This window comes from Brassica napus, chromosome C3 (assembly GCF_020379485.1).
Source record: "Brassica napus cultivar Da-Ae chromosome C3, Da-Ae, whole genome shotgun sequence".
NCBI classification, from domain to species: domain Eukaryota; kingdom Viridiplantae; phylum Streptophyta; class Magnoliopsida; order Brassicales; family Brassicaceae; genus Brassica; species Brassica napus.
The window spans coordinates 21,578,808-21,603,098 of NC_063446.1; the positions used below are offsets into that span (position 1 = coordinate 21,578,808).

Sequence of the window (24,291 nt, forward strand, 5' to 3'; positions counted from 1 at the left end):
AATGAAAATAAAAAAATGAAACTTCAAATTGTTTTGAGTAGTGAAACTTCACTCTCAGACTTTAAATTTGAAGTTTTGAAATTTCTTTTTGCAGAGCTAAAAATTCTATATTTAAAGTTAGAATTTATTTTGCAGATGTTCTAAGCCAAATGAGTCGGAATATGTTATTGCTATTTCACCATCATTATCCTTTAAACTTGTTAGCAAAAATTTGGAAGTATTTATATACCGCTAGCTTCCACGCAAATATTTTCAATTATCAAAATATTAGGAAGTATTTAATAAATTCTAAGAATGGATATTTTTTCTATAAGTTGTTATATAATTTAAAAGTGCCAAAAATTATATTTTAAGATACGATTAGATTAAGATCCGCGCCTTGCGCGGGAACATTCTATATACTATTTTTATGTATTATATGTTCCTTTACATATTTATAAAATAATAAATATATATTTCATAATTAAAAAGTCAGTAATTATTACATATATAATTAAATTGATGTGAACACATAAATAAATTTCATTAATCCAAACAATAAATTTTTCTATTTCATATGGTATATAATTAAATTTAAATGACGTTAACATATAGTGTAAATTTTTAGTATTGATATATACTAAATGATGTTTTCTACTCATATGATTTTTTAATCATTTGTATAATTTTATAACAAATACTTTAAATCACTGATAACAAAATTTTCATTGTGTGATTAATAGTTTTAGTAATTCATAAATTTTTATAAAGTTCAAGGCTAAGTTTAAAATTTAAATATTAAGTTGTCAATATTTGTTCAATACCTTAAACCAAAAATATGTTTTCAAAGAAAATTTCGAAATTAAAATATTTATATTTTATATGGTATATAGTTTAATTTAATATATATATATATATATATATATATATAAACCTTATACACTTAATATTTATTAAATGAAATTTCTTACTTATATGATTTTGTAATCATTTGTATTTTATCATAACAAAAAAAATTAAACCATAAATCACAAAAATTTGAAGGTGAGACTTTTAACAATTTTAATAAGTTATATTCGTTTTGAAAAAAAATCAAAATATAACATATACAGAAAAATCTAATTTTTTATTATATGGTTAATATAGTTGTTCAATTTATTTTATTAATTTAAAATTAAACAAATATTATAGAGAATAGACTAATTTTTATCAAATATTTATTATTCAAAATCATTAATTTCATATATATGCTTTAGCTACATTAGGCAATTGTGTAATTTTTATTTAAGGAAATAATGAAAACATTAATAATGAATTTATGGTTAGTTTAATAAAAAACTTATTATATATTTAAATAGACCAACCTAATTTTTTAAAGATTCTAAGACTCATTGTGGTGATGACACATGACTACCTCAAATGTTGTAATGTTTCTCTTTTTATATATAGGAGATATTATTTAGGGAAGCATATCTGTCAATTAATAGTGTAGATAAAATTGAAAAATTGTTCTTAGTGTTTTAGGGATATTTTGAAAGCTTTCAGTAATTAATCTTTGTTAATATATAAATGAATATTATCTAAGTTGTTTAATTTTTATATTTTAAAAACATAATAAATTTAAAAATATTTTGTTTTTTTTTTAAGATATCGAATATGAAATAACGAAATTCTATTGGTTGGTTAACCTAGAAATTCTCCCTAGAGGATGAACCCAAGAATAACTCTTGTTTTTTTTAAAGCTAGTGGCACAATCTGTAATATTAATAGAGAACTAGACTTTGATCCGCGCCAGTGGCGGACGCAAGTGATGAGAAATGCGGTCACGTGCCCCCAACTAGTTTTTATTTTCCTTCAGTAATTACTTTTAATTTTTTTTTTGTCATCAACAATACAGACTCATACTGACTCTGTAAACCAAACCGGGTAATCTTCATCCATGTGAACGACGAAAGACGATTGCTTTCTAGCACTGCGTGCTAGACTATCCGCCTTTGAATTGTGCGTTCGTGGTACATAGATAAGCTCTGATCGGGTGAAACTCTCTTTCAGGATCTTGATATCATCCAAATAATTTGCAAAAGCTGGCAATTCTTCTGGTTCCGAAACCATCTTCACCAATTGAGAACAATCTGTTGCAAACGTGACCTGAAATTGACGTAAATTCCTCATACATTCCATTGCCCATAGTAGCGCTTCCATCTCCGCATGAAGAGGCGAAAGACTAGCCCGAACATTCCTCGCCCCCAACAATCCATTAAAACCTTCCAAAGTACTAAGCCAACCTTGCCCTGAAAAAGTAACCCCCTCTTTCCACGAGCCATCTGTGAAACACCATCTTCCTGGGATCGACGGCAATATCATATCTATTATTGGTGGTGGCATCCTCTGGTCATTCACAACTTGTGCCTCAGCCCACAATGTCGATTCTGTTTCCGCCAATTTAAGCGTATCCATAGGGTCCATATCCAAATTGCTGAAAACTTTATTATTCCTAGCTTTCCAAATGTACCATAGTATCCATACAAACTGGTGATCCTCCATCTGTGGTAAAACTCTCCAGAATAGCTGATCCATGTTTGTGAAGAGAGAACTTGTTGGGAAAATAGTTGGATTTGATGGTATCTTCGAAAGAGCCCAAACTTGGAGAGCTGGAGGACATTCAAAAAACACATGATTTATTGATTCCTCAGGAGCTCCACATCTTGCACAACAAATATCCCCTTGAATCCCCCTTGCTTGTAAATTCTTCCGCACTGCTATACACCCTGTCACTAGTTGCCATAGGAAATGTTTTAGCTTTGGCGAACACCGTATTTTCCAGCAGAAAGCCTTCAATACATCCACTGTGGGACCAATCAGTATTGGTACTCTTTCTCTATCTGGATAAATCCGCTCTACCTGATATCCTGATTTGACCGTATATTTTTCATTTTTTGTAAATGCCATCCATCTCTATCAACCCGCTGAGTCCTGCTTAGGGGAATACTTTCTATAAGTTTCGCATCCTGAGGGTCCACCAAAGCCCGAATTGCGTCTGAATTCCAAGTACGCGAGGTAGAGTCAATGAGGGACTCTACTGTAAGGTCCGGGTATAAATTATGTTGATTTTTATTAGTTGGTCTCGGGCGAGTGGTTGGGAGCCAAGGGTCATTCCATACGGATATAGAAGACCCTGATCCCACCCTTTTGATTAGTCCTTTGCTAACCAGAGATCTAGCAGAAATAATACTCCGCCAGCCGTATGACGGAGAATATGAACGAGTCGGTTCCAAGGGTGAAGCATTCCTAAAATACCGACCTTTGAAAACTCGAGAAAATAAGGTGTCTGGCTTCTCTATTAAACGCCATAACTGTTTACCAAGCATCGCTGTGTTGAAATCAGTGATATCTTTAAACCCCAGACCTCCATCCTCTTTGTCTACACATACCTTGTCCCATGATTTCCAGTGTATGCCTCTTGTACTTCCCCCTGGACTCCACCAAAATTGTGATACCGCGCTTGTCAGTTTTTTCACCGTTGCTTTAGGCAATCGATAGCAGGACATCGTATGATTTGGTAATGCCGTAATCACTGTTTTAATGATCACTTCCTTTCCACCTTTTGTGAAAAACTTGAAAGTCCACCCATTGACTCTATTACTTAAACGATCTTGTATAAAGTTGAAAACTTGAATCTTTGATCCCCCCCCAGATTTTCTGGTAAACCAAGGTATGATCCCATTCCTCCAAGATTCTGAATACCCAAAATATCCCTTAATTCTTGTCTGACAGATTCTTCAATCTTATATCCAAATTGAATGGATGACTTATCAAAATTAATTAGCTGCCCTGAAACTGCCTCATATTCTTTTAAAATCCGAAGAATAGTTTGACACTCTTCCTTTTGAGCTTTACAAAAAAAAAGACTATCATCCGCAAAAAGCAAATGAGAAATCGATGGGCAAGCTCGAGCCACCTTCATTCCCGAAATTTGTTGCCCTCTCTCTGCCATTTTTATATTTGCAATTAAAGCCTCAGTGCAAAGAATAAATAAGTAAGGCGATAAAGGATCTCCTTGACGTAAACCCCTATGTGGAACAATGAGGCCACGTGGTTGACCATTTATAAGAACCCGATATTGAACCGATGAAATACATTCCATCATCAATTTAATCCAATGAAGATCAAAACCCATTTTCTGCAATAAAGCCTTAATAAAATCCCATTCGACTCTATCATATGCTTTGCTCATATCCGTTTTTATTGCCATATACTTTCCTTGACATGCTTTATTGGTCCGCAATCCGTGAAACATTTCCTGGGCGATAAGAATATTATCAGAAATCACTCTTCCTGCCACAAATGCCGATTGAGTTTCAGATATGAGTAAGGGAAGATAGATTTTCAATCGCTGGCACAAAACCTTGGAAATGATTTTATATCCGACATTACTACAGAGACTGATTGGCCGCAGTTCTGTCATCCTTGTAGGTCTCTCCGTTTTTGGTATCATACAGATATTAGTAATATTTAATCGTGCATCCATTGCCCCCGAAACCAAAAAATTATTCACCATCTCGACCAAATCATTCTTAATAATATGCCAGGAGTGTTGAAAAAATAGTGTTGTCATGCCGTCCGGTCCGGGCGCTTTTTCTGGGTGCATCATAAACAAAGCCTCCTTAACCTCCTCCTCCGTCGCCATCCTTAATAGACGTTGATTCAACTGAGGAGTGATACCTGGTGTAATCTCTGTCAGGAAACTATCGAATTCCGATGGAGAGGTGGTACTAAATAAATCTTCAAAATAGCCTACTGCCACCTTTTCCACACCATTATCCTCTGTAATCCAATTCCCATTAGCATCATGTAGTCCTACAATTCTATTACGGACCCTCCTTTGCTTAGTCAAAGCATGATAAAATTTTGTGTTAAGATCACCAGAAGAATACCACATGTTCCTACTTTTTTGGTGCCAATAATCTTCTTCATCCTTGTATGCGTCTTGTAATTTCCTAGGCACCTCCAAAATATCCTCTTGAGATCTGTTATTATCCATTTGTACCTCTTCAAGTGCCTGTTGTAGCTCATTTATTTTTTCTTTTCCGTAGGGTGGATTATTTTTCCGCCATTTAGCAATTTCATGACGACAATTACTAATTTTTCCTACGATACTCTCTGCTCCCCCTCCTGATCTTCCTTCGCTATGGTCTAGCCAACCCATTGTTATTGATTCTAGGAGACCCGCTTGTCCAATCCACCTCTTATCGAACCGAAATTGTCCTTTCCTTCTGGGAATTTTATCTTCTAAATAAGCCACCACTGGCCGATGATCAGAAGCCACCATCCCAAGATACTCTGTAAAGGAACATGGAAATAGAGTATGCCACTCTTCATTTGCTAGAGCACGGTACAATCGACATCTAACCATCACTGCCCCTTTCCCTTTTCCTCTTCTCCCTTGCCAGGACCATTTATTTCCTTTAGCCGGAAATTCTAGTAAACCACTATTCCTTATCATGTTATTGAAAGGGATAAAAGAATCCGCACTCCTTATAGACCCTCCATCTTTTTCATGATTTCCAGTAATCTCGTTGAGATCACCAATAATAAACCAGGGTTCAGACCTCGCCAGTCCATATCTAGTTAACCGTTCCCACACGTGTTCCCGCATTTGTTGAACCGGGTCCCCATATACAAAGGTAAGGTAAACCGTTTTACCCAGTGCCTCCGCTTCCACATTAATCATTCGGTTGCTAGAATATAATACCTTTACCTGATACTCATTATTATAGAAAAGCGTTAATCCTCCACTTCTCCCCACTGGGTCTATTGTGACCAGATTATCATATCCAAAGTGAGCTTGCCATTTTTGGACAAACTCTGGCTCTTGTTTTGTCTCTGCTAAAAACAAAAAATCCGGCTTATGTTTATGCCTTATCTCGCTCAAATAGCTTAAAGTCCATTTACTTCCCATTCCTCGACAATTCCAACTCAATACCCGCATTTAAAAAAAATTGTTCTTTTTGTGCTCCGGAGAGCCGAGTTTATGGGTGTAATGATACCCTATATCCACATTCCAAATATTTTCCTTTATTTGTGATCCAAACCATTCCATAACAATCCAAAGTGATACCACTAATATGGTCCAATTGTTATCACTTATCCTCCATAAGAATGTAAAACCGGTTTCATAAGCAAAAGGAGATCTGCAATCTCGTGAACCGCAAGATCCAACTATTATATACCCAAGAAAATCAATTCCATCATCACAGTTAATATCTACAGCAAAATAGTTTATTGCACCAAAATACCAATTTTTTACACTTGAAATACCTATTCGTTTTGAGGATATTAACGGCCTACTTGCATTGACAAATCGATACAACTCACTAGGCCCAAAAAAGAAACGTCTATACATATTCCGAATTGCGTATACGTTCCATTCAAACCAAACCCGGGGTTGACAATATAAAAAAAACAGCCACCTCCTTATTGAGATCACCAACGGTTTCCACACCTTTCCACGTCTAGAACCATTAATATTCATTGCCTTACTCTGCAAGTAACCACAAATCCATAACCCTCTTAATTTAATCTGAGCTAAAGTTTGCCATCGAAAAAATTCAATCGATATCAATTTACGCCAAGCCAAGATCAGCCCTTCCATTCCATCTTTCCACCATATAAAATTATAACTATATAAACCATAATGACAAAGATAAGACCATACTTTCATAATAACCACTAGGTACTCAATTCTAATAGCCCACCATATCTCCCACCACCACACTTGTTGAAAAACAAGGCCTAGCGGCCTTAGTTTGTATCTACTCCATGTCGCTTCTCCCCTTAAGCTCAAACCCTGTAGTGCAAAAGCCAGTAGACCTTTGTCCCGATGAATCACCATGAATTTCCATTGTAATCTCAATCTCCGGACCATAATTATTGCAACTCTATCCCATTCTTCCTTTGGGAGAGATTGCGACCTGAAACAAAAATAGATACAAGTAGGATAGCACTGCAAAAATGTTATAGCCCGCCACCAAATCCATTGTTCCCGATCATTTTCCAGTCCAACTTTGCAAAGTATCCTTGTCCTAGACCTAGGTAACCCGTAGACCAAAACAAAAGCAAACCAAACATATGACTCAACTGTGATAATTATCTCTAATAGACCCGAGTACCAATAACTGTGAACATCAGTATTATTCCAATGATCAAACAAGCGTGAAAACACAACCGACAACCAAAGACAACACCAACAGCCCGACTCTATAAAACCCATAATACCAGATAACAAATACATGCTCCAAGAGCTTATTTGGAAAACTAAAAGCTTAAAACCATAACTGAAAACCCCGTTACTTAAACCCAATACGAGAGACATTTGATTCATAAATTATGGATTTTTCATTCCAGTCTTCGGGTTTGAAGTGCCCTTAATCTCCTGGTGCTTGCTGTGATCTTCATGATGTGTACCTACCTTTGTCGGAGCTCGTTTTCGCGGAGACACAAGCGCAGAAGCTATCCTCATCTTCGTACTCCCCGCGGTGCTAGGCTTAAAAAGCCTCTTGCGAGTTCCTTGCTTCTTCGCCACATCTCCTTTAACCTGTGCTTTCTCCACCTCCATATTTTCATTTTCTAAATCTGCTGGAATAACTTCTTCATCATCTTGTTCCTTTAGCATTTCCTCAAATTCCCCATCCGAGCAATCTGGTAGATCGTCTGCTGCATCCATATCTATCACATGCTCAAGACAGATAGCTCTACACTCGTCCATGTCCAGTACTTTATCATCCTCCAAAGTTGACGGTTCCACTATCAGGCTTTTGATCATCTGAAGCCCTTCCTCTGCATCCATAGGGTCCGAAATTACCTCAGATCCTACAGCTTGAGTCTTGGCCAGCTCTTCTTGAAAATCCTGAGAGGGGAGAATTTTCTCAGACTCGTTAGGATTTTTTATTTCTCCCTCCTCTTGAACTACTTCTTTTGGAGCTCCTGACTGACCTGAGGAGGATCTATTACTTCCTCCCTGCCCCTGACCCTCAGCCCGGGGTTCTTCTCTTCGGGAAGATCTATGTCGAGAACCATCTCCCTCACCCCTAAAGCTCCTGTGATTAGTAAAAGACCCCTTATTGCCTCTATCAGCCACTTTCACCCATTTTGAGTCAGCCTCTTCCACCATCTTGCCTTTACCCTTCCCATAGTAGTCCCTACCGTCTCTTTCCTTGTGTTGTTGATTCTGATTTCCATTTATGACCACTCCCTTATAGCTCCGAGCTCGATCATCGTGTTTCCCACCATCATACCATCCTCCATTTCCTTCTCGACCCTCTCTTTTCTTCTCAGGCGACGCCTTCTTAGCAAGAGGGCATTTCTCCTCCTTATGGCACAAGCTAGAACAAAGTGGGCAGTATCCAAAGAGCTTCTCATACCTCAATGATATTGCTGCTTCCTCCCCCTCGTAAAATTCTCCACCCTTGAAGTCCAAAGTTGTTTCAAAGCAAAGCTCCTGAAACGCGTCCACCACCACCTGCACTCTGCAGTGCTCTACATCTACTGCTACTGTTCGTCCAAGTGCATCACCGAGGCTCTCAAAGGTAGGCACCGTTCTGAACTCCATCGGAACACCTATCACCCTAATCCAGAACGTTATCTCTGATGGGAAGAGCTGCGACTTCTTCGGTTGCCATCGTGCTAACGCCAACATCCAGTAATCAAAATGATATGGTTGCAGCTTCAGTACCGTATCTATCTCCTCCTCTGTTTCAAAGTCGAACCGAAACTTGCCAAAACCCAAGTCCGTTCCAACAACCCTTTCCTCCAGCTTCCAAATCTTCGGTACGTTCTGGATGAGCGCCTTCATTTCCTGCTCTGGTGGATTCATGCATCGTCCAATCAAGGACTTAGAGTAAGTCTTGATTAGTGCCGAGTTATCAAAGTGAGGCACCGAGATCTTCATTCTTTTCCGAGCCGTTTCTCCTTCCTTCATGTCACCACCATTGCCGAGAAGTTGGCTCTGCGTCATAGTAAACAGAAAAGGGAAAACTTTCTCTTTGTTAGAAATAGTCGCTAAAGAAAACGACAATGATATACAACAAAGAGAAGGTTCAATATGGGTTTTATAATAATCCCGGTTTTCCAATTCCTCAATACCATATCGCCTCCCGTTAATGACATATATCTCAAATCCAATCTCATCATTGAAAATCCAATCCGCCATTTTCCATAACCACTCATGATGATAACAGATCCAATATCTCCATATCTCAATTAGAGCAAAGCCTTGATCACTTCGTATATTTCCTTTCATAAGGTAAGGAAACATGATATTTTTGTAAGCAGAAATGATACCTGTAAATCTCCATAATTCCGTTTTGATGACAATCGAAATCATGCTCCAGTTAAATACCCGCAACATCCGCAAAAATCCCCAATTCCATCTTTCGAAAACCCGTTCAAATCGCCTGAGATCTGAAGATCTCAATTCAGAACCCCCCAAATCCTTCCTTTGCTGATCTTCTGCTCCATTATGTAACTCGTATCCAATTCCAGGATCCCATTTTTGAGAAAGCATCGAAACCCTAGATCATCGCCTATGTCGCCATCAGTATATACTATTACTACTAGTATCTATCTTATTAAAGTATAATTACTTTTAATTTAAGAAATTTTTTATAATCCTACAATGAAACGTAATGAAATAAAATGTTGTGCCCCCATCTAAATATGATTCTGCATCCGCCACTGATCCGCGCAACCGCGCGAATGTGTTAGTTTTCACTTTAAATAAATTATGGTTGTTCATGTCTTTTAGTTGTTTATAAATTGTATTCGTTGATGGTATGAGTTATTCAGTAGCAACTTAACCTGAATTCCCAGTCATTTTAATATGGTTTTACATTTTTGAGCAAAGTTACATTCTTGGGAAAATTGTTTTTTTTAGGCCCAAAAAAATGGTAACTATGTCTCATCAGACTAATTTTTATTTTATACAATTTTTGCTTCTAATGCCTTTAGTATTTTCGAAAATAAATCAAATAAGTAGTTTTACAAACTAAAAAAAAGTTTGGAAAAATAGTAAGTACTGATGAAATACCCATATAAACTTAACGGTATTTTTTCAGTTCTAAAAATGTTTAAATCATAATTTCAAATTATGTTCTACATAAAGTAGAATTGACATTCTACAAAGTAAAAATGAAATCCACTTTTTTCATTAAATCTACTATATCTAGAATACATGATCTACATAAATAATAGTACTCTAAAATATTTAGAATACACATTCTGAGGAATAATGCATTCCCTAACATTCCTAAAAAATATCATCATTCACAAGGAATAAATTTTTCTTTCCATTCCCTACCATTCTTTTTTTTTTGTAGAGAAATAAAGAACAAAAGTATTTCTTGTTAAATTTGATAAAGAACAATCATTCCTTTTCATTCCTGCAATTTTATTCCTTTACGTTCATTTTCTATTCGTTCCTCTTGTTTCTGGAATGGTCACCAGTCGAAAATCTATCGCTCTAAATCTGTAGAAATCGAAATCTACAGGTTACTATAAATATAAAACTTGTAGAAATCGAAATCTACACATTACTATAAATAAAAAACCTGTAGAAATTGAAATCTACGCATTCTACAAAGTAAAAACGAAAATAAATTCTACAAATTTAATGTAAGTTTAAAACCCGTAAAAATTGAAATCTACACATTAATATAAATCTAAAAACTTGTAGAAACCAATACATATTTGGAAACTCTTATGTAACATAAATGGACAGAATATTTTGATTTTATAACGGAATATTTCTTATTTATTGATTTTTTTTTAACCTAGTGGCACAATCTGTAATATTAAAAGAGAATTAAGGGGCTGTAAATTTATATAATACCCAACAATCTTGATTTATACTCGAAGGAAAGAAAACTCTTTCAACGTTCGGCTTCATGGATTCTCCCACGAGCCCTGCCCAAAACCCTAGCTCCGTCCACGCCCATTCCATAATCTCATCGCTCCTTACGTTTCCAGATTCCTCTCCGCTCTCCATTGTCTCTTCCTTCCATCGAGAGCTCGAACAAGCTCTCGCCTCTGCTTCAGATGACGCCTCTGTTCAGGAAAGTCTCGTGGATCGAACACTCCAGCTCGTATCTATTCTTCTAGAATCCACTAAACGATCCTTCCGCAAGCGAGCTACCGCTCACAACTCCAGTTCCTGGTTCCTCCCTCCCGAACTCACCGTCAAGGTAATCAAACCGATTTAGAGCGTTGAGGAGATGGAGTTTGATGATATGTTATTTGAATTAGTTTGAGTGGTTGTTCAGGTGTTTTCGATGGTTGATACAAAGTCTCTAATGCGCGCGGCTGCTTGCTGCACCATGTTCAACAAATGTGCTATGGACCGTTTTGCATACGCTCACGTCGACTTGACTACTGCTACTAGCCAAGTTGACATTAAGGTTGTGTGTAACTTGATCCATAGGGCTGGAAAAGAACTCAGGTAATCTTAACGTTGTAACTTGTACTACATTCATTTGTTAGTTTTTGTATTTGAATAGGGTTTTATATTTATGCTTGTAGATCCCTCAAGCTTGGCAGTCTTGCTCGCCCATATCCGTCTGATTTTAATCCATCTTTGGTTAACGGACCTTTTCTTTCCACACTATCCCGTAATCCTGATTTTATTGGGTATGGCTTGCTTGCTTGATTATCAGTTTTTAAATTTCATCCTGTTATTTTTATCTGCCCTACATATGCTGCTAAAATAAACATGTTGAGTATGTGTTGGACTCAGATTTGTACCAAATCTCTCCTCCGTATCTTAGTGCTATTTGGCATACGAATAGAGTCCGTCCACTTTGACCTCATGGATGTTATTTTTTCTCTAATCTTTATAAGCAAATACTATCAAATAAGTGTGGGTTTTAGGATCCACAGTATGGTTTCATTAGATAGGAAATAATATAGCAGGGAAGATATACCAATACATTCTCATTTAATCTTCTTATTTTGGTATTATTATCCTTTTCCATTCAACCAGGAATCGCTTGAAAAGCCTAGGGCTTTACAATATCAGGTCGATGAACCATAATTCCTCATTCGAGGTGTTGTCAGTTTGTTCGAATCTCACTGATCTGAGGATTGTTGGATTGTAAGTTTTCTTAGAGTGCCTTGCTTATTTATTTTGGGACACACAGCCCTCTCTTTTTTTTTTTTTTTGCCTTATTCTGTGTTTCATGTGACAGGAACAATCCTTTTATGCATTTATTTAAGATTCTGACAGAAAAATGTCGGCTGATAGAGCACCTGTGCATAGAGACCTCCCAACTCCTAAGTAAAGATTCTCCATTAATCCGCTGTTGAGCTTATTGTTTTGTTTACTCCCAGGCTTTCTCAATGTGTAACAGGTACCATAGATACTGTAAAAGGTTCACACTTGATAAAGTTTGTGACCAACTCCCCCAACTTAACTTCTCTAAGGCTCATTCGTTTTCGACTAACCGATGAAGTGGCACGTATTCTTGCTCAGGTATGTCTTCTGCTCGATTTTACTGCTCTTTTCTCTCTCTTTTATTGGATACCATCTATGATTTTGCAGGGGTGGATCTCAAGGTTTTGGGGTTCTAAACATTGTTAAGAATTCTTTTTGTAAATTTAAAAAAAAAAAAAAAAATTTAGAAAGCTAAAACTATGTAAAAAAGTCAAAACAATTTTGGGGGCCAAAACCAATTTTTCATTGGCTTGGCCCAAACCCGGCTTTAGCTTTTACAGAACTTCAATAGTATTTTGATGTTCTCTGCAGAGTTCTCGTACACTGGAGTACCTGAATTTGTCTAGATCCTCTACAATCAATGGTCGTTTTTTGAGGTGCTAATGCAAAACTTTTAAAGTGCAATTTCCTCCAAATGTCCTTATTGTTAAAATTACACATAACAAGAAAATATTGTTGGTAGGGATGTAAGAAATAGCTGCAAGGAAAGTCCACTCAAGAGTCTAATAGTGCGCAACTGCCTTAAACTGCAAGAGGTACGTAAAAGACTCATAACACTTTTTGATTTGTTTCATCAGTCTTGCTTGATCGATCCTTACATTGATGTTTCAGAAAGAAGTGTTGGAACTCTGTAACTCATTAATCAAAGGAAACTTCAAATCCATTCGGCACATTGTAAGTCTTTAATTTTAGAGAATCTATGCCCCCAAAAAGAGTATAAGCTTGGTTTGCTTTTAATCGTCGTCATTTTCGTGGTTTATTCTAAATAGGATGTGTCAAATAACAGAGGCTTAGTTTCTGATGATGGCAAGAGATCTTACAAACCAAAGTAACTGATTGACCCTTCATTGTTTACATCTTAGCAACTGCTCACTGAGTTGTATTCCAAAAAATGTTGTGTGTTATAGGTTTCCTCTAGAGAAGCTGAAAGAAGAAAGATCAGATGTCACCCTTGTGGCAGATTTTCCATCACCATGGTCCGTCTCAGTCGATTACTACCATCGTTAAAAAGTTTGATTAAAGGAATCCGAGAAATGAAAATGAGGGGGGGGGGGGGGGGGGGGGGGGGGGTTTTGTGTCTTGTAAAATGCAGGTCAGTGAAGCATTATCCTGTCTGCCACGAAGAAGATGACGAAGAGCTGAGGAAGATAGAGATGATGGAAGATGATGCCTCATCCTCGGACGAGGAATCCTCAGAAGATGACTTAGGATGATGATACAAACCAAGAGGACTTGGGACTTGGGAGAGGATCATGACGTTTATCTTTGATGTTTTATCTGAAGATGTTTAAAAGTATTTTTTTTTTTTTTTTTTGTTTGAACGAGTAGTAATTTAAGTCATGTGCTACAATGTAGAGACTTTCCCACCTGAAGGTGAGAAGGATAGAGGGCTCAGTTGACTCTAATAAAAAATTTGTGGTGCTCTCTGTAAACAAAGAAACAAACTGTTCGATAGTCTTATTGGGCCTATTAATGCGTCCAGAAAAGAAAAGCCCATATATCGTCCGATTGTTGTTGGCGCGGCTAAGATTCTAGGAAGGGGTAGCAGTGTAAATAAACGGAAATCGAGGTGGTATTTTGATCTCGAACTAGATAAAGATAAGGGTAATACCGTAAATAAACTGAAAGCGAGAGATGCGGGCACGTGAGACGAATTTCTGACTCTCCAATCGACCTTATCCACCTTGCGAGAGATCAGATCCAAGCGCCACGGCAGACTAAGATCAACGGACCAGATCTTCCCGGTCGCCTTTAAAATCATTACTCTCTGCAACGTTTGTGAGAAGAAAGAAACATTACTTGCGACCAAAAATTACAGATTCTTGAAACTATTAGGGTTGATACTTGATACCATGGGCTTACTAGATCATCTCTGGGACGATACCGTCGCTGGTCCTCGGCCAGAGAACGGCCTTGGCAAGCTTCGGAGACACCATACCTTCAGTTTCCGGGCTAGCTCCGGCAATGGTACGCCGTGTTTTCCCTATCTTGAACCGGTGGCTTATCATTTTTTGTAACTGAAAATATAAAAATAAATAAATCTTTAAACGTAAAAGAAAAATAGTATCAATGGCCTGATCTTCGATCTGGTGTTCTTAGATCAATCGGACGGTGGTAGCGTGAGATCGTACGGTGGAGATTCGCCGGAAGAGGCCGTGAAAGTAACACGCAGCATCATGATAATAAAACCACCAGGATACCAAGGCGGTTCAGCTCCGGTTTCACCGGCCGGTTCAACTCCGCCAGTGTCTCCTTTCTCTGGTGAGTTTTATTTTATTAGTTACCGTTTTGTTTCCAGCAGTAACTATTTGGTTAGGTGAAATAGAAAGTACACTCACTGATTACGTTAAGGGTAGTTTCGTCTATACGTTAAAAAGACACTCTGACAGGATTAACATGTTGAGTGACACTGTGACTTATGTGATGCATGCATCATGCTCCTTGATAAGATGAGATGTGACACAGTGAACTCCATTTATGATATCATTGATTATTATTTCCCCTTGATTGATATATTGGTTAGGTGAGCGTCTTGTCAAATGTTGTGATATACTTAAAAGACTTGGTCATAGATTAGGACCGTATTCAAAACATGTTATGGTTTGAAGTGAATGTATGAGGTTATAAGTTATTTACTAACGAACTTGGAACCTTTGGGATGGTTAACGGAGCAAACGCAGGAGGAAAGGAACCCTTTCGGTTTAGGAGAAGGTCGACGTCGGACGCGTTCGATAAGGGAGCAGAATCAGAGAATGGACCAAGGAACTCTCCTCCTACTTACGGCCTGTGATCTCTAGCTCAAATCTCAATAGGGAGAGAGAAGAAACAGAGTAGCCCCCAAAACGCTTTCGATCAAGTGGTCCTTGCATGCAGAGTTCGTGTTGCTTCCGTTTGTAGGCCAAAGAGGTTCTCTCTTTTGTGTGCGTGTATGAGTATGTTTTGTGTGTTTGTGGTTACGTCTCTGTTTTTCTTTTTGTATGTCATCTCGTTTTGGGAATGCTTCTACGTGTCTGTACATATTTTGCTGCAATGATAATAAAAATGTGTAGATGCTTAACATCACTTCTTTTTGGACACCACAGTCTCTTTGGAGGCCATTTTGAGAGCGACTGCAAAGACACTTTACTCTTTTCTTGAATTGATAAATTATCTCCAATCCAAATTGTCAAAGCCTAGCTTGAAAAAAAAGAGGAAATTGACAAATGGCCAATTGTGTTTAGTTGAGGAAGCTTGCAGGGATTATGATGTGGATAATGTAATAGATATGAGATCATTTATTTTGAACCATACAATATTCTTTAACAACATTGAGTTTAGTCCGGCTGACCACAGCACAGAGAGAAGCATCATAAAGCACCTTCTTCCTTGACACTTTACCTATCTTTTGTGAGTCAATATGCCTAGTATGCTGTATTGGATTAGACACAACTGTCTTAGTAGCATCAATCATTAAATAAGTTCAGTTTCTTCCGAACCAAGGCATACATAGATCACTGAATTAGTTGCTGATGTGATTAAGGATTGTTCCAACTTAGAAGTGGATTTTTACTTTTATGTACAAATTGTATAAATATTTCAGTCCTTGGAAAAAATTTCAAACCAGAGATAGATATCACATATGAAGTCACACTTTGTTTTGTAATTACCACTTTGTTTCTGTTAATGATTTGGTTCGGTGAAATAGTAGTACATGCACTCGCTTAATTCGTTTAGGGGTAGTTTCGTCCATTTGTTAAAAATGACACTGATAGGATAAGACCAACCGTAACGGAGGTCCGTCACGGGTCCGTGGCCCAAATCCTTAGCATTTTTACAATAAAAAAATTGTGAATTGGGTTCAGCTTTAGACGGATCGGTACGGATCAGTCCGTAAATAAGGCTTTGAAGGATCAAGTCCTTACTGCACGTGGCGTCTGATGGTTGGCCCGGCGATATGTTGTGTTGGGTTATGTCGAGAAAAAAAAACATTCGCGACCGAAGGTTAGAAAAAAAAATCAGAGCTCTCGACGAAAGGCGATTTCTCTCCATCTTCGATTTCTCTCCATCGTCGATCTTCAAAGGTAAATAAACTAATTCTGTGGTAGATTTAAGGATATGTTAGCTTCCATGTTGTTCTCGTCTCCCTCTATGCTTCGTATTTCCTTTGAATCGATTTGGGAATTTCCTCCATTTAGGGTTTCAAAAATTTCTGGGTTTTGAAATTGTTATCAAATCGTTTTTCAAATCGTTTTCAATTGGGAATCTTTTGGTTTGTAGTTAGGGTTTCAATCGATTTAGTTAGCTGGAAAACTCATCACTTGTTTTCGGTTTCAATTTGGTTTTCGTTTTCGGTTTCAATCGATGTAGTTAGGGTTTCAATTCGTTTTTGGTTTCAAAACGTATCTGTATGGTTTCCTGTGGCTTATATTTTTCTGGTTTCAAAACGTATTTGTACGGTTTTCTGTTAGCTTAATGTGTAGCTAGTAAACTGTTTAGTTGATCATATATCTAAGTTAATGCGTTCTTAAACTCCCTAGTGAATGTGTTCTTAACATAGTTTCTGGTTTTTTGTGCAGGCCAACGAACATGGGACAAGACTATAGCTACACGCAGCCTTCATCAGAGGAGTTCGACATCAACTCTTTACTTGAAGCAGAAGCTGCTCTCTACGGGGATGAAGCTCATAGTAGCTACATAATTGCAGAGGCGGATCAGTACCCACCAGAACCTGAGGCTGATGAAGGAATACCGAGGACATGCTATTGCGGTAGTGAGGTTGTTGTTGAAACCTCGTACACTCGTAAAAATCCAGGAAGGAGGTACTTCTCCTGCAACAACGTTGACGATGGAGACTCCCACATCTGGAAATGGTGGGATGTGGCGATTCAAGAAGAGCTTCGTGAAACGCAGACACAACTTAGGATGGTGAAGGATCAATTCTTTGAGAGTGACCAGAAGGTGGCTAAGCTTGACAAGATCGTGGGTGTGTTAACTAAGAAGACATCAGTGATTAACTATGGTTTGGCAAAGGGAGTTAGTGTACTGGTGTTGGTGATACTGGTCATCGTTATGGGCTGGTAAGTTTCATACCTTATTTAGATAATCAATTTGATTTAAAATTTGAAATTTTAACTGTTTTATCTTATGTCATTCAAGGAAGAGCTTCGGAGGTTTTAAACATCAGTGTCAGAACTCGAGAAGGGGTTGGCAGGTAACTTGTTTCACACTTACTTACTAGTTTCAGTAATAAAAAAAAAACTTATCTCTTCATGCTTTAATTGTTTTTAATGCTAGATTTGATAGAATCGTACTTGTTAGGTTTAAGTGTAGCTAGTGCAGAACTTATTAGTATGATTAGAGTGGTGGTAAATGCTTGTTTGCTTTCTATCTGCCTAACAACTCCGAAACTAAATGCGAACTTACTTTCTATTGGTTACTTAAGGGTTTGTGTTGCTATTAGAGTAACAGAAACCTATAATCTAAACATGAATACCACAACTGGCTTTGTTAATCTAATGTATAGTCAATCTTCAGTTGATCTTGAGTCACCCGAACCAGCTTGGTTCGGGTCCCAAGGTCCTAATGAGTTTGTTTTCCACCCTGGTGTCGAGTTTTCTTTCCAACCTGCTGTCCAGACTGCTGTGCAGCCTACTGTCGAGTCTGCTAACAAAGAGAGGAGGAAATGGTCTCCTAATGAGGATAAAATCCTCATTGGTGCTTGGCTTAACACCAGCAAAGACCCCGTTGTCAGCTGTGACCAGAAAGCTGAACGTTTCTGGAAGAGAATTGTTGACTACTACAACGCAAGCCCTCAACTGGTTGGGACAGTACCTAGAGAGCTTGGTCCAGCGAAGCAGCGGTGGGCTAGGATTAACGAGCAGGTCTGTAAGTTCGTTGGATGCTATGAGGCGGCGTTGAGGGGGCAGAGAAGTGGTCAGAATGAAGACGATGTGATGAAAGCTGCCCTCGACTCATTCTTCAACATTTATGAGCACAAGTTCAATCTCGAACATGCGTGGAGGGAGCTGAGGCATGACCAGAAATGGTGCACCACCTATATGGTTAAAGATGGTGGGAAGGAGAAGCGCAAACCAGTGGTGGACGTTGATACAGAAGATGATGTTGCCGAACCTGAAAGCAGACCAGTTGGTGTGAAAGCTGCTAAAGCAGCTGGTAAGACGAAGAAGAGTGGCAAGGAAGAAGAGATGTCACAGTTTCAGTCCATCATGAAAATGAAAGAAAAGCTCTCTAAACAAAAGATTCTAGAACGTTTACTTGCCAAAAAAGATCCTCTCTCCGAGATGGAAGAATCTCTTAAACTGAAACTCATGACTGAGATGTTATGATGATATTTAAGGTATTAGGTTAGTTACATGTAGTTAGATGTAGTTTCTATTTGTATCACATGTCGTATTACTTTATTTATTTGCTAGTCACGGGTTCTGAAAGTGTCTTTTGTTTTCTTTCAGGTGTAGCTGTTCGACATGTGAACCTAGTCACGGGTTCTGAAAGTGTTTTGTCGGTTGGCTGAAGTGAATCCAAGTCACGGGTAGTTCTAAGAAATGTACTATAAGTTTCCCTTCTATCATGTCTTTAGGTAGCTATCTCTTTTGCTTAGTTTCCACCAGTCGGAGTTGTAATCTCTTTTGCTGTAACTCGGAAGTTGCGGATGCTCTTATTATCTCCAGAAACTTGTAATCAACTACTACTACTTCTCTAAATTCGGTAACTTGTAATGAAATCCTCATGCTTCTCTTATATGCAACTCTTTTTAATCAACAAGTATTGCTTTCCTTATATGCTTGTAGTTGATCATGGTTGTAGTTGATAATGCTTGTAGCTGATCATACATATAAACTCGGTAACTTGTAATGAACCACTCATGCTTCTCTTAGTTACATGTAGTTGATCTTGCTTGTAGTTGAACTTATAGTTGATCATACATATAAAACAACTAGGCGTAGGTAGAGTAGTTGGTCATTCTTGTATCACACTGATAAATCAACAAGTATCACACTTATAATGTATGACCAACCCAAATCAACCTGTAACTTATAAATAAATTAGTGTGTTAAACTTATAGTTTTAAAACTTGTATCACACTTATAAAACTTATAGAAACCATATTAAAAAATAAAAGTTATACTTAAAAAAAAAGTTATACACATTTTTATAGGAAAATTAAAACTTATTCCTTCTTTGAACTTATAGCTTTAAAAAAGGTTAAAAAAAAAGTTATACTAAATTTAACTTATATATTTTAAAAAAAAATAAAATTTATACTTTATAGGAAAATGTCGGCATCTTCATCTGACGAAGTTTTCGAAGAAAGATTTGACGAAGTTTTCGAAGAAATCTTCGAAGATACATTCACCAACATAGTCGAGGCCCAAACCAGTAACCAAAGGAGCCGTGCTTATATTGAACGAAACCGTGAAGGAGGACAAGACCGCTTATGGAATGACTACTTCAGCGAAGATGCGACATTCTCGTCACAAATATTCATACGCCGCTTTCGCATGAATAAGAGTGCTCTGAAACACTGAGCAAATACTTGAGCAGAACGAGTGCTCTGAAATACTGAGCAAATACTTGAGCAGAACGAGTGGCGAGGCTGGAGAAAGTTCTGTCTCGATAACAGATGCGAGATAGGAGACTTATTTGCGTTCAATGTGGTTGGAGATGGGAATACTACTCCATTGATGTGTGTATGTCCGGAAAGAAAAGAGTGCTCTGAAATACTGAGCAAATACTTGAGCAGAACGAGTGGCGAGTCTTCATTAGGTGGTCATTTATGATCATGTTGGATTTTAATATTCAATCATCTTATACACTCTTATGTGTAATCTTTATATTTAATCATGTTTTTATTTAGGAATTTTTCTATCTTTATGTTTAATTATTTTTTTTATTTTTAATTGTTATATTTATATGTTTAATTATTATTTTTTAAGTTTATTTCTAGTATTTTATATTAAGTTATTCTATTTAATCATTCAATATATAAAAATTATATTTCACTAAACAAAAAAAAATAATATTTTTTATTCTTATTCCTAAGAATTCCAACTTCGGGTTCACCATTGTACACACATTTTTCACAAAAGTCTTTAACTATTAAAAAAAAAAAAAAGATAATTTATTCACAAGGACTCCACAATGCTTATCACCATTGTGGATGCTCTGACATTTAAGGTTTTGACAATTCTTGACAATTCACACTGTGTGACTTACTTATGTGATGCGTGCAGCATGCTCCTTGATAAGATGAGATATGATATCATTGATTATTAGTGTTCCTTGATGCATGCACCTTGTTAAATGTTGTCATAATATAACATATCGTTTTCGTGGCTCATGTCCCCTTGAAAGACTTGTTGTGATCTTATTTATAGTTTTAGAAATATATGGTTGGAAGGAGTCATATGTTATGGTTGTGAAGTGAATGTATGAGGTTATTTACTAACGAACGTGGAACCTTTGGGAATGTTAACGGAGCAAACGCAAGAGGAAAGGAACCCTTTCGGTTTAGGAGAAGGTCGACGTCGGACGCGTTCGATAAGGGAGCAGGATCAGAGAATGGACCAAGGAACTCTCCTCCTACTTACGGCCTGTGATCTTTAACTCAAATCTCAATAAGAGAGAGAGAAGAAACAGAGTATCCCCCAAAACGCTTTCGTTTTGACGACACATCAAAGTGGTCCTTTCCTTGCATGCAGAGTGCGCGTGTATGAGTTTGCTTTGGGTGTGTTGTGAATAAGTCTCTGTTTTTTTTTCTCTTTTGTTTTTGTATGTCATCTCGTTTCTACGTGTCTGTACATTTTTTGCTGCAATGATGATAATAAAAATACGTAGATGCTTAATATCAGTTCTTTTTATCCGTTGATCCAGTACACCCTTCAGTGTTCTTTGTGTGGACATAAATACTAAAATAAATTTCGACAATGACCGCAGAAAAACACTTTAAACTTTGGGCAAATCTCCAAAATAGCACTTTTCTAAGTTTATATCACAAAAATAGCACTTAAAAACTAAAATGACCAAAATAGCACCTTTCTAAATTTATCTTTTGAAAATTTTAATTTTTTTATTTTTCAAAATTTGAAATCTTATCCCCAAAACCTCATTTCTCAACTCTAAACCCTAAACCGTAAACTCTAAACCCTAAACCCTAAACTCTAAACCCTAAACCCTAAACCCTAAACCCTAAACTCTAAACCCTAAACCCTTAACCCTAAATCCTAAACCTCACCCTTTAACTCTAAGCCCTAAGTTTGTGATTTTTGATAAAACATTAAATGCTATTTTTGTGACTTTTGACCTTAAGTGCTAGTTTGGGAACAAAAACTTGATTTAGTGCTATTTTTGTCTTTTTCTCTTAAACTTTTCCTGAATTGACACATTATCTCCAATCTAAAATTTTAAAAACCCAATTCGGGAAAAGAAGAAATTGACAAATGGCCAAGTGTGTTTAGTCGAGGAAGCTTGCAAGGCCTATGATGTGGATAGTGTAACATATATATATATATGTATATATGAGATAACTTATTTTGAACCATACAATATTCTTTGACAAAATTAAGTTTTGTCTGATCATTGCATAGGTAAAGGAAGCATCCTTCTTTACAACTTAAAGGGCACCTTCTTCCTTAACACCTTATCTATCTTTTCGTGAGGCAAAGCTAATAGTTTGAGGTTAAGGGTGTTGAATAACTTAGTAAGCTGTAATTGGATTAGACTCACCTGTCCTAATAGCAGTAATCATTAAATAAATTCAGTTTCTTCCGGTCCAAGACATAGATCACTGAAGTCGCTGATAAGATTAAGTATTGTTCCAACTTATAAATGGATTTTTACTTTTATGAATAAATTGTATCAGTATTTCCAGTCACAAGAGAAAGAAAGAAAAAACAGTTACGCCAATCGTTAGACAAACAAACATTGGAATAGGAACCTATTGGAGAGAGAGAGGTAGGCCTTCCATGTCATCAGTTATCCCATCTTCATCGACAAACCTAATTTTCTTACACTTGAAGCCTTCCATGTTATTAATATCATATCATATGATTGTGTATTTGTGTGCTACTGTTATGTGATGTTCATATGATTGTATGTGTGCTAGTGAGTTTGTTGACGAAAGAAGAAGCCTTTCTTACTCTGAGCTATGGGCATGACCTACGTATTCCAACTCTCCTCCACCTACTTCTGTGCCCATTCCTAGTTCTCTCTCCGGCAAAGGAGGACGGTTTCTTTAACCTTTCCATCTCCTGACTCTGCTGTCGATGTTCTGAAGTTGCTAAGTCTGCTCCTGTTTCTCCAACCTCATCTTGTGACGACCACAACCCGTTCCACAGTACTGTCTCTGCTACTATGACACTGCGCCGCGTGCTTAACCTTGAGACTGCTGACGAATGAAGACCAGGAGGGTTTAGGGGAACATGGATTAGTTTTAGTTTTCTAAACATAGTAATAAGGTGTAAGTCACCAAGCTAGTTTAAAGAACGCAGAGGCAGTCTTGACACAGAGCTGGTCATCAGCTATTGTGAGTAGAAACATTCAGGAAACAGATTGAAACCGCGTAAGAGAGAAGACTTGGTTCTTGGTTAGCATTTAGCAGCATAAAGGATGGCTGGTGATGCTTGAGTATTAGCATTTGTTCTTTGTCCTTTGTATTAGAGCTGTCTTCTTTTTTTTCTTCCTTTGGCTTCTTCACTTAAGTGGGTTAGATAGAAGCTAGGTTTATGTGTCTACGCTCGAACGCCTCTTGGGATCTTTGTCTTCTTACCTTTTCTCTCGTATCTCTTCCCTTGTCCATATTTTTTCTATTAATCTTTTCTCTTCCGTCTAGTTCATTTTGTTCCAGCCTTAGAGATGTAAATCTTACTACTTTGGTTAAGTGATCTTCCTCTTCAGCTCTTTTCCTGATTTTTTTTTTTTTTGTAAATGAAGAAGGGAATAGGAAGTTCTAGTAAACTATCTCTGCTGATGAGTTTCATCCATCTTGATACCTGAAACACACTAAGTTTCCTTGGAGTTTCTTGATCCTGCTTAATCTGCTCACCAGGTAAATTTTACAGCAAAATCTCCCATCTTATGAATCTGGATATGTAGCTTTATACAAGTTTATGACTTTGTAACAGGGACCTATAGAAGCTGCTGCTCTGCTTTTGATGCTTTATTATGGATTCTTTGTCTCCTACTATCTCTGGTTGTGTTTGTTACGCATTGATAACTATTTTCTTTCAAAAAAAAAAAAAACTATTTTCTTTGTTTGGAACTGTTGTCTGAAGCTATTTTACGCATTGATAAGTATTTTCTCCTACAAACGTATGTTTCTTCTTGTCTTTTTGTAGTTTGTGACAGTAGTAGACGTTTTGAGTTTTAATGTTGAAGAAAATGTATCCCTTGTTCCCTAAATTATTATTTTTTTTCCGTCAATTTTATTAATGAAACGGGCCGAGCCCAACAAAGATACAAAAGGGGTGAAGCCCACATACAACCGGGCCACCAGCCCAAACACATTCGAAATACGACCCAAAGGCCCAAACATTGAAAACCCTAGAAACGAAGAGTGCTGCCGCCGCATGCAACTCTCCTCCGAACCCCTGACCATACCGCCAGAACTCTCCGGAGGCCAACCACTCCAACACTTCTTCACCGCAAACGTCTCGACTCAGGTGATTCCTTAATCGGAGTGATTCAATCGCACCTGCGAGATCTCCTCCACCACTAATCACCGCCAACACCGAGAAGAAGAGTTCGCGTGAAACCATCTTAAAACACCGTCGAGGAGCTTCTCGACTCAACCGACTACCACTTCATCTCTTACACCGTGGACCCTTTCCATCTGT

The 24,291-nt window shown here is 37.5% G+C and overlaps 3 protein-coding genes and 1 long non-coding RNA gene across 7 annotated transcripts; 3 read left to right on the forward strand and 1 right to left on the reverse strand.

Moving 5' to 3' along the window:
* Window positions 1-6,270: 6,270 nt before the first annotated feature.
* Window positions 6,271-9,707, reverse strand: LOC125583686. The gene is made up of 2 exons (XM_048751063.1): window positions 9,319-9,707; window positions 6,271-8,983 (listed from the first exon to the last, which is right to left on the reverse strand). The coding sequence occupies exon 2, from the start codon at window positions 8,954-8,956 to the stop codon at window positions 7,364-7,366; it is 1,593 nt and encodes a 530-aa protein (XP_048607020.1). The 5' UTR covers window positions 8,957-8,983; window positions 9,319-9,707; the 3' UTR covers window positions 6,271-7,363.
* Window positions 9,708-10,897: 1,190 nt separating this feature from the next.
* LOC106388595 (F-box protein SKIP17-like) lies at window positions 10,898-13,694 on the forward strand. The gene is made up of 12 exons (XM_013828699.3): window positions 10,898-11,216; window positions 11,295-11,470; window positions 11,551-11,658; window positions 12,011-12,121; window positions 12,216-12,304; window positions 12,378-12,499; window positions 12,773-12,837; window positions 12,924-12,996; window positions 13,073-13,135; window positions 13,231-13,289; window positions 13,369-13,437; window positions 13,554-13,694. Exons 1-12 carry the CDS (start codon window positions 10,920-10,922, stop codon window positions 13,672-13,674), a joined length of 1,353 nt encoding a protein of 450 aa, XP_013684153.2. The 5' UTR covers window positions 10,898-10,919; the 3' UTR covers window positions 13,675-13,694.
* Window positions 13,695-14,192: 498 nt separating this feature from the next.
* Window positions 14,193-21,308, forward strand: LOC106388596 (dormancy-associated protein homolog 3-like). 4 transcript variants are annotated; one of them, XM_048751064.1, is made up of 3 exons: window positions 14,193-14,428; window positions 14,561-14,722; window positions 20,937-21,308. In XM_048751064.1, exons 1-3 carry the CDS (start codon window positions 14,314-14,316, stop codon window positions 21,062-21,064), a joined length of 405 nt encoding a protein of 134 aa, XP_048607021.1. In that variant the 5' UTR covers window positions 14,193-14,313; the 3' UTR covers window positions 21,065-21,308. The 4 variants fall into 4 exon arrangements, with proteins under 4 accessions (XP_048607021.1, XP_048607024.1, XP_048607022.1 ...); XM_048751067.1 differs by having other exon boundaries at window positions 20,948-21,308; XM_048751065.1 differs by lacking the exon at window positions 20,937-21,308 and adding an exon at window positions 15,133-15,523.
* A 455-nt stretch (window positions 21,309-21,763) lies between these two features.
* LOC111214098 lies at window positions 21,764-23,878 on the forward strand. Its single transcript, XR_002663585.2, has 2 exons — window positions 21,764-23,504; window positions 23,581-23,878. It is a non-coding gene; the product is annotated as an uncharacterized LOC111214098 (long non-coding RNA).
* Window positions 23,879-24,291: the final 413 nt, after the last annotated feature.

Coding starts and splice junctions, on each gene's coding strand:
- LOC125583686 (XM_048751063.1), bottom strand. CDS start 8,956: ATGAAGGAAGGAGAAACGGCTCGGAAAAGAATGAAGATCTCGGTGCCT.
- LOC106388595 (XM_013828699.3), top strand. CDS start 10,920: ATGGATTCTCCCACGAGCCCTGCCCAAAACCCTAGCTCCGTCCACGCC. Junction 12,997..13,072: donor ACTGCCTTAAACTGCAAGAG/GTACGTAAAAGA, acceptor TTGATGTTTCAG/AAAGAAGTGTTGGAACTCTG. Junction 13,290..13,368: donor AAGAGATCTTACAAACCAAA/GTAACTGATTGA, acceptor TGTGTGTTATAG/GTTTCCTCTAGAGAAGCTGA.
- LOC106388596 (XM_048751064.1), top strand. CDS start 14,314: ATGGGCTTACTAGATCATCTCTGGGACGATACCGTCGCTGGTCCTCGG. Junction 14,429..14,560: donor CCGGGCTAGCTCCGGCAATG/GTACGCCGTGTT, acceptor TGGTGTTCTTAG/ATCAATCGGACGGTGGTAGC. Junction 14,723..20,936: donor GCCAGTGTCTCCTTTCTCTG/GTGAGTTTTATT, acceptor GAATGTTAACGG/AGCAAACGCAAGAGGAAAGG.